Genomic DNA, 10,136 nt, shown 5'->3' with positions numbered 1-10,136 from the left:
TTTCTCCTTAGCCATAAGTTCTTTTGTGCACACTTCAGAAGAGCTGAGTTATCAGCATGATTGGGTGTTGCATAGGGGTCAACCTCTACCTCTGCAGAGTCAGCTGTATGCACTGAAAGTGTCTCTAAACATGCTCAAGAAATTGCTGTATGGAACAGAGAGAAAAATCAAGGCTAAGCTTGCATTAGAAAATATTCACAATAATGACAAGCTGTTTGCTTTTCCTGAATGAGGTATCACTGTTGCATGGCCTGCACAGAGAGGAGACGCAGTTCAAGGACTGACAAAACATACTTTTTTTTAAAACATTTTATCTCTCTTTATTTGTTTGTCCTGATGGTTTGCTACAGGAAAAGGAGGTATTCAGAAATGGAACTGCACGATACAAACACAGGCAGCAAACTAAGCTGGCGGCATGAAAGGTGTATCTGAGAACACAGAGTTGACAGAGTCAGAGTCAGACTTTGTTCGAGTAGTTTTTAAGATACTCTCTGTAATGACACTGTCATTAGGAAACAGTTTCACCTTCCCATTCTGGCTCTGCTTTGGTTCGTGCATGGGTTCCAGGAAAACCACCCGTTTACCAGTGCTGGCCTTCTTCTCGTCGCCTGGCAGCTCTTGTGGCAGTGCGGAATTCAGGATGGATGGGTGGGCACTGCTTTGGTTCAGCTTCCTCTTCTTCTTTTTTGCCTTACATTGACATGGGCAGGGGGTCAGATAGAGATACAGCAGCACTAAAATAATACTAGCCACACAGGCAGCAAGGGTGGTAAAAGCTGTATTAAATGCTTCATGAGCGTGGGACCTGTTCACTGTGAAATTGCTAACATTTATTCTGACCTCTATGGTTTCATTTAATAGTCTTTTCTTATTTATTGCAATGCAGGAATACAGTCCTGAGTTCTCTAGCTGGGCATCTGTTATCTCCAGGCTGCCATTAGGAAACACCTTGAAGTTATCAGTCTCCCTGTCTGGCTCCAGCAGTCTATTGTCTGGACTAACCCAAACAAACTGCGTGCCCGTATCACTGATTCTGCTGTCACAGTGTACAATCAGCCTGTCACCAACCTGGGCATCGTGAACAAACCCAAAGGCTTGGAAAGAGCTGTTGACAGTACTTTCAGAGCAGTTCATAACGTTGTCGTGCAGTAAAGGCAGTTTATTATGACCTCTTGGGTCTGACTGCAACAAACAGCTGTACTCATTTTTGAAGTCCACTACTGAGCTGAAATGCCTTTGATACCAGAAGATTAGCATGGAGTACAGGACACAGTCACAATAGAAGGGGTTGCCATGAAGATAAATTCCACTAAGTTGTTTGGCTGGCACTGAACTCAGGCGCTGAATAGGCATCGTCTGGATGTGATTAAAGGAAATGTCCAGCAACACAAGGTCTGTCAATTTATGTTTTCCAACATATAAGTCCAGTGGGAAATGAGAGACCAAGTTGTAGCTTAGGTACAGTTTCTGTAATTTGTACAATCCTCCAAAGGCTAAAGAGTCGATCTGTGTTATTTGATTGTTGTACAGCAGCAGAACCTCCAGAGCCTTTAGCTCCTGAAACACAGGGCTGCCCAGTGTTTTCAGGCTGTTGGATGACAAGTCTAGGTACTTCAGATTCGGAGTTGTGGAAAAGCTTCCAGTGCTAATGCTGCTAATGCTGTTATGATTGACTATTAAAGTGTTCAGTTTCTCAGATAGCACTGGGACCCATTCAGGCTCCAAAATCCCAATTCTGTTATAACTCAGATCCAGCCTTTTCATACATTTATAAAGATTTCCTGGCACTCGAATGAGGTTCTTGTTTGTGCAGCTTACTATATCACTGGCACAGATGCAGGCTGCTGGACACATCCCCGAGGCACTGCCACAAACACTCATGGTGAAGAGCAAGAGGCATGCGAGTCCTTTGCAGTTCACTTCAAAAACTCCAAGTCGAGTAGGAAGTGTCTTCCAGTTTAAAGACATTGTCACTGTCTTTTAGCTGTCTCCCAGTGCTTCTTGCCACAGATTACTTGTGCAGTTAGCTTTGCACTCGTTGCTGTCAAAAGAGGGATACAGAGGTACAGCATGTTAACATTTACCATTCATACTCTGCATGCTTTCCTATGCCTTTTGAAACATACAGGGAATTAATCCTTAGGTTTTCATACAATTAATTGTAAAAGCTAGCTCTAACGTGATGTAAACTTAATATTGGTTTCATGTAAACATGAAAATCTGCATCATGTGTGGTTTTTTTGTCTTCAAAAAGAATGCAACTACTCTTCAGTCTTGGACAAAGCACTGCAATTTCTGACAGTTCATTTAAAAAATTGGAAAGGTTCCTCTGTGGAGCATGACTTGGCAATGGCATCCCCTACCTGTTTCCAAACCAACACAGATAGAATTCCCAGCTGGAGGAAAAAAAAAAGCCTCATCCTAAAATGTTTTTTTCTTGTCTAGTGGGAAGCAGTTACAACATGCTTTTCTTTACAATCAGAAAATGTCACACGTTTTCAAGCAAAGAATTTTCTCAGCCTTTCTAGCTTTAAATGTCATATGAATTTCTTCCCTGTTTTTTTTGTTTTTTTAATTCAGTAACTAAAAGTTCAGTAACTTATGGTTCGGGTAGCAACAGCCTATTTTGAAAGTTATTAAAGTTGTTCAATAACAGTATTTTGTATTCTGCCTCTTCTACCTTTGCCAATATAAATAATGAGGAAGAAATCTGCACCTAGTGCTTACCTCAGGCACAAGTTTTGGGAACATTCAGTAAGGATGAGTCAGCTGTTTCTCAAAACTTAGTAAAGGAAAAGAAAATTGCTCGTATGTAGATAGGAAAAATCCCAACAATACTCTTTTCTGAAAATATTTTAGAGTCAGTATTGTTTTAAGCAGGGATGTAAGATTTGGCAGAGTAGTGATTCTGTGCTAAGAGATATGCTTTTTACCATCTTCTGAGAAAATGTACACATACATAGCAGAGGAATAAACATTTCTGTTCATTCTTGCTATCCTTGGTACCTGTTTAGAGTTTGTCAGTAAATTCACAGGTGAGTTCACCTGCATTGATTATCGTCAGCCCTTCAGAGTTCAGACGAGGTATTCAGCCCCCACATTACTATCCAAACTCATTTCTCCAATCCCACCCACCAGCTGGAGCAGTATCTGAGCAGCACAAACCCCGCAATGTCTGCTCTGCACCGCTGATAGTGCCTACGGCCAGGAGCCTGTGGACACTGAGATGAGGAGAAAGAAGCAGCCTCAGACGGAAAGGAGGAGAAAAAAAGAAGAAATTGTTTTCTTTAATGATGCAAGATGGATGAAGAAAAGATGAGCCTTGAGGTCAAAAAAAATTAAAATCAAGACCTAAATGGTAGAGAGCAGCAGGGCAGAGGGACAGTGAAAGAAGGGTAAGAGACACATAGGGAAGGAAGTCCAAAACCAGGGGAGGTGCATGTTAACTGAGCATCATCACTGTTAGTAAAGACACTGAGGAGGAGGTAGTCTGAGGATCCAGAAGTCAGTTAAGGCATATGAGACTGGAAAGGCAGATGAGGAGGGTGTAAAGGGAAAGAAAAGGACCAAGCAGAAGACAAACAAGAGTTTGCAAGGGTAAACCCTGGAGCATACCGCTCCAGAGAATTTACATCTGATGCTTAAGAACCTAAGATTACAGATGCAATTAATTAGTATATGCCAAAAGCAAAAATTTTCACTCCTCCTCAGTTCTTTCTTTCCCTCTTCTGTAACCCTCTGCCAGTCTGTCAGGCTTCTCTCTTCTGCTGACTACTCTTAAGTCAAATGGTAGATGTGCTATGAAACTAAAGAGCTGAACCTTCTAATGACCCATTAAAAGAAGAAATATGAACGCAGCATGGGAGAATGGGACTTTTCACCTTTCACAAGAACTTATGAACACATTGGCTTTGTTTACATTCAAAAAATCAACCCCAAACACCAAACATTAAGAGAATTGCAAGACTGCCAAGTCAAATGCTCAAAAGTGAAGTGTCAGAATTACATTTTCCTTTCCATTTTAGATTTTATATACAGTCCTTGGTTAGATGATTGGTCCATTTTCCCCCCAAAACCTTTCCTGACACTGTGCACAGATTCTGAGGAAGAACAGGGAAAAGAATGGTGATTACATCAAAAGCTTGATAAATCCTTATCCCTGAGAACTGCAGCTGTCCTAGCCTTTGCCACAGAATTCCTGTGAAATCAGGCAAACTATGTGAACTGGTGACCCTTACAAAATAATAAACATATTACAGTCACCAGCTTGGCACTTATAAAATAAGGAACCTCCGCATGTTAAATTTGGGAAGGACTGATCTGAGGAAGTGCTGAGATGAGAGTCAAAATGCTGTGACTCTATCTGGCACTTCTGATTGCACATGGATCCCTTGTTTATACAAGGGATATACTAACATGATTTTAGCTATAGAAATATTGTAAAAATAAATTAATTGGTTTGAATTAAAGTTTAGTATCAGGATTCATAAACTATTCTAGGCTTTTAAAGCCTCCTGAAGCCTCTAACTGCATGGTCTTTTCAGTGGAAAATTAGGAATCCAGAGGAATATTTTTTAACCAGCCTTAAGATCCTTACTGAGTTGTTTTTCCTAGTTAGATAGTCTATAGCAACAATTAATAGATACAAGCTCTTCTAGAGGGTGAAACCTATGAAGCATTAGAGAAATTGCCATCAAAAATAATTCTGTACCACAGTGTGAATTTGTATGGCACAATAAGACATAAGGCACAACGAAAACACATTGGCAGATGAAAAAAGTATTTAGTAATTGCTAATTTAGTTAGTCTACTGTATAAAACAAGGCATCTGAAAACTACATTATCATAAAATCACGCACCTGAAGACTGGATTATAAAGCATCCAAAAACCAGGGGATGAACAGTTGCTGCAAAGGTTGCCTTTCCCACTAACATATGAATGCCTGATTCTGCCAGCTATGCAGCCTAATTTTAATGTAATAGACTTGCAACAAGCAAATGGCACGTCAGAAACTCATCTCCCATGTTGACTGTAACTGTGATCCTGGAGATCCCCCAAATGGGACATACTAGATCAGTGCTCAGGTTTGTAGGGGTTACCAAAATTAATATAGTAGATAACCTTGCATGTTTGCTTCTGTCCATGCCTACAATTATCTCATCAGGAACTCCAAGCTAGTCTGCAACCAAATCACATGGGCAGACATCAGTCACTGGTGTGTTATCAGCATAATACCTTCTACTTCTAAGGAGCAAAAACAGTTCATGAGGGCTGAAAACTCGATTGTCCATTTTCAAAGCTCACTGGAGCTGCAAAATGAAAACTGTTTCAGATAACTTGCCTTGCCTGGCAGGGCAAATCCAAATTACAGACATCTTAAACATACCACAGGACACTCAAGAGTATTTAGAGAGTACTCTGATGAGCAGAAGCCTTCCTTTCCATGCCCGCCTCACAGTGTAGTGCCTACATTCCCAAAAGGTTCTTTGCTCTTTCGGAGAGTAGGACTGTTGAGCTGCAGCTTGCTCTTCAACCTGTGTTCCCCATATCTTCTGCACAAATTACCCAGGATGTTCTGCAAAGCCAAGCATGCTCACCATAAATATTTATGGAGCATGTGATCACTTGAACTTACCCAAAATGTCTGCATAAACATTTCTGGGTTGTAATGCGTTAAGTGGCAAGAAGAACAAAGCCTACAATTAGTCCTGTATTAAAAAACCTGGCATTTTGTTTCACCCCAGCAACACTGTTTCAGGTCTTACAGAAGTCTTATTTTACAAATTTCAATATTGCAAATTTTCTCAAGAAAGATACTGCTATTGAATACTATCAGCTAACATGTGCCAACACACTTTAGCCAAGTACTTCATTATTTCTGAATGAGCTGGGCAGATACTTTCTCTGGTTTATAGTAAAGTGAAGGGCATGGTTGGGAGTTTTGTTTTTGAATTCTGTTCAAAGAAATAATTTCTTTGTAATGTTAAAGTGCAATATTCCAAGTTCAGTGCCAAAAGCACATTACTCCCTGAGGTGATTCATCTAAACAGTAATGGTGCACGCTTCTTAACTGTTCAAGAAGAAAGGTGGGACATAACCTGCTATCATAGGGAAAATCCTCTGTGGCCAGTAACAGCAAAATTGACTACAACCAGACACATTCTAGAGAAGCTAAGGATTTGGTTCTTGGTTTTGAACTTTTTAGTGTGTATGTTTGTTGTTTTTTATTTATTTCTGAGGAGGTGTTTGTTTGTTGGTTTGATTTTAAAAGTAACGAGCACCTAGACTTGCTTATGGAAAAGGGAGCTGCCAGGCAGGATACTGTCTCACCATCAGTTATCACTTGAAGACCAACTAATGTCCTAAACACTCCTTTCTCTGGGGTCTCTCTCCCACTAATGTGACATTAATAATGTGACATCAATAATCTACACCAGTTTTCTCATCCTCTGTAAGTACCTTCAGGCTTATTGCTGTTTCTCCAATGGAACCTGTACACCAAACTACCTCTCCCAGTTCATTTGAGACTTTGCTAGAAAATCCTTACGTAGCACATCTCTTACTTGAAGCAGTGAATTGGACTAGAGATCACAATTCACCTGAATGATTTTGCAAACACTGCTATTAGTCTTTTCACTGTTAAAAAAACTGGATTGGTAGATGTTACTGCTACTAAAGCATTTTCCTGTATATTGGTGATGCAAATAGTCCTACATCTGGCTGGTACTTTCTGCACAGTGAAAATGCAAGTACTTGCATTGCTGCCTGCTGTACTGTTGCAGGAATAGTGTTGAGCCCCTAGAGAGATCAAGCACTTAAAAACATTAAAGACTTCTGTTCATCCTCCAGAAGGTTCACACCATTTTTACATCCCCTACCTCCTTCCCTTGCACCACACCTCCAGTAACTGTTTTCTCTTGAGTCTCGCCCCAGTCTCACCAGCCCACAAGACATTAATAAATCTCTGCACCTCTCATTAACTTTCAGTGTCCACACAGGTGCTCTCCCCCTATACCAGTCCACACATCAGATGAATTAGGGCTGTACTAGTCAATTTTAACAATACATGAAATACAAAAATGGTGGCTCAGGTGTTTGTTTTCTCACAGCCCTATTTTTTTCCTAGCATGACATTTGACAAAGATGCTTCATGAACTCAGAAGCAAAAGTGATTTTTAGAATGGGCTTTTATTAAATTATAACAACAATATTATACAAGTATAATTATTCATGCTTTTAGTCCCAACTTTATGAATCCTGGTCAAGTACATGATGAAGCCATTAATTACATATAGACTGATGGCAACCTATGCAATTAGTATTTTAAAAAGTTACATTTTTAAAGGTCTGCATAAACTCGTATTCCTTGTGTGCGTGTGACACTGCCAGCAGAAATATTCATACAGCAGCCACATCTCCTCAGTCTCCAGGCTCTATTCTGCCTTTATCACTCCTGAGTGGAAAAGGCACTCTGCATCAAATCTTCCTGACAGCTGTGCTCAGCATCTCTGACTCACCAGATACAGATTACCCAAACATCGTAATCCATGAGATTTAGTGACATGATGGATTGAACAGCAAAGACTGTTGGTGAGCTACATCTGGGAGATGTCTTGATCCACTGGACTAAATCCCTGAACTGAGCTAAACTGTGCTTGGTGCAGGACCTAACAGTGATGAAAAAATGGCTTTACATCATATTTGCAGCAAGCTGATCCTGAGATCAGCAAGGCAAATGGAGTGTTCTCTCTGGCCAGCATCTGGCCAGACCTCAACTGTGCTGAACTAGAGATTAATTTGTCCTAGTAACCTCAGCTAGATAAAACTATCATCTCCCACTAATCCCTCACTCAAGATTGAATTTCCTTGAAGAGAGATTTTTTCTTAAAACACGGTAACTCGCTTGTCTTAAAGAAAACCGAGACACGGAAGAGCAAGTGGGTGTCGTACAGCAGAGCCTCAGTTGTACTGATCAACAGCCTCTTTACAGCAGTACCAGCTACGTGAAGTCAACATCTCTGCAGCTCGTATCCCTCTGAGAGAGTACAGGGGAAATATGCATCAGTGAAACAACAAATTCATCCCTTTTGCCATGTTACTTTTTAAGTCAAGCTGCAACCAAGCTTCAACCTTGCAAATTACTTCAGTTGCTAAGGAGATCAGCAAATAATTAAGAAAAAATGCAATGATAAGTGGCAATGCCTATTACAGTATCAGTAACCAGTCTCCAAGCAATAACAGATCTTACGAAAGTTTAGTTGCCCAGCGAAGGATCCTCACCGCCTCCAAAAATTTATCTGAGGGCTAAACTTCACAGAAGCCCCCTTACATACGATTTGGGGGGTCTCCTGCCAGTCTCACGGCGGGGATTGTCCGCTGCAGCCCCAGATTCCTACCGGGAGTCGGCGGAGGGCAAACTTTCGGCGAGCCCGGCGACAGAGTGAGCTGAACGGGCATCGGACCGGGGGCACCCACACTCATTCCGAGAGGTCTCTGGCCGACCTCCCCCGGCAGCCGCGGCCACTGCCGCCGTTCCGTGGCGCAGGCAGGACCGGCTCTCCCCCGACCGCTGCGCTCGCCTCCGGCGGCCTCCTCCGCCTCCTGCCCCTCCGGACCCTGCCCCCCGTCATACCCGGCTACCGGGGGATGTCTGCTCCGCCACCCCGCCGGGCAGCGTTACCTGGAGCTTCCGATGGCCGCTTCATGTCCGGGGAGCGCGATGCCGGCCCCGCCGCCGCCTGCAGCCCCTGCCCCGCATGCTGCGCTCCGCCGGCTCCGGGGGAAGTTCGGGAGCGCGGGGCGCCTCCGCTGCGCTCCCCCGCGGGCGCAGGCAGCGCTGCCCGCTGCCCCCGGGAATGGAGCCGAGGCCCGGAGCTCGGCACCGGCCGCGGGTGAGCGGGGAAGGCAGGACACTCCCAGTCACAGTGCGGTTTTATGCCCTCCTGCCAACGCCCTCCCGCGCTCCCCCTCCGCGCTGCACCCGACCCGACCGCACGCCGCTCGCCCCGACGCCCTCCCGGGAGCTCCCGCGGCAGCGGGACGGAGCCGTCGGGGCCCCGGGGAGGAGCGCAGCGCTGCCCCGCTCCGCCCCTCGCCGCCCGGGGCTGCCGCCGCTCCGCCCCGCTGCTTTCCCGCCGGCAACGGGGGCTCCGCCGCCCGGGGCTCTGCCCCTGCGCTGCGCACGGCCCGGCCCGGCCCGCCCGCAGCTCCTCGACCCCCGGGCCAGGGGACAGAGCCCGGCGCAGCGCTCTGCTCGGGAGGGCGCGGCCGAAGAGACGGCTCCTCGTTAAAAATGCATCAAAACTCCCCGTGCGCGGAGATGGAACCGCGGGGGGTTCGTAAGGCGCGGATAAATGTAAAAGGCTTTGCGTTAGCTGTAGAAATCGTCCTCTGGTTAATTAAATGGTCAAACCCCGCCGAAGCTCCGTAGTAAACTAAGCTTCGAACAGAGCAGAGGAGTCTATCAAATGATAAAAGGCGTTATCTAAAATTAACTGCCGTGTACAGGTATTCTCTTGACCATGGACTCTGCAGGAGAACTGCTGCAACTCAAATTGAGAAGTGTCACCAGATCATGAAGGGGCAAAGCTGCAGCTGAAAGCCAAGGAACACATTTACTTCTATTAAACACCGATTTTATCCTCCCCCGGCCAAGTTTCTCACGACATTTATGGGATAATTTAGAGCACCCTACATTTGGAGATGGAAACTGAACACGGGCTGCTTTAGCAAATAACAGACATTGTGCATTTATTGTCATCAAGACATACAGTTTATAGAACAGTTCCCAGCAAATGGGCTTGCATGTTAAAACTGCTGCAAATAACCCTTTTCTTTTAAGGGCGCATAGCAAAGTGGTTTTTAATATGAGGGTTTGTGGCTATATATAAATCTAAAAGGCTCCTTGTCGTAGAATTCACCCTACAGGCAAACTAAAATTCTTTAGTACGGTACAAGGTATATGTTAAAGATCTGATTCAATACAGATCAAAGCCTGGTGAGATATGTGATACTGCTATTGATTTAAAAGACTTTTTGAGCACCACCCTATCATAAAAAATCAGCTTTTTATTAATCATTCTTATTTTGTGCTGAATTTCTATGCAGTTAGGCTATACAGCACTGAACTAATTTT

General features: G+C 43.9%; 1 protein-coding gene across 1 annotated transcript; it reads right to left on the bottom strand.

The window, feature by feature from the left end:
• Window positions 1-294: 294 nt before the first annotated feature.
• AMIGO2 (adhesion molecule with Ig like domain 2) lies at window positions 295-9,032 on the bottom strand. The gene is made up of 2 exons (XM_063396583.1): window positions 8,682-9,032; window positions 295-2,041 (listed from the first exon to the last, which is right to left on the bottom strand). The coding sequence occupies exon 2, from the start codon at window positions 1,966-1,968 to the stop codon at window positions 403-405; it is 1,566 nt and encodes a 521-aa protein (XP_063252653.1). The 5' UTR covers window positions 1,969-2,041; window positions 8,682-9,032; the 3' UTR covers window positions 295-402.
• Window positions 9,033-10,136: the final 1,104 nt, after the last annotated feature.

This window comes from Prinia subflava, chromosome 4 (assembly GCF_021018805.1).
Source record: "Prinia subflava isolate CZ2003 ecotype Zambia chromosome 4, Cam_Psub_1.2, whole genome shotgun sequence".
Classification (NCBI taxonomy): domain Eukaryota; kingdom Metazoa; phylum Chordata; class Aves; order Passeriformes; family Cisticolidae; genus Prinia; species Prinia subflava.
This window is presented reverse-complemented; position numbering and strand designations above follow the sequence as displayed.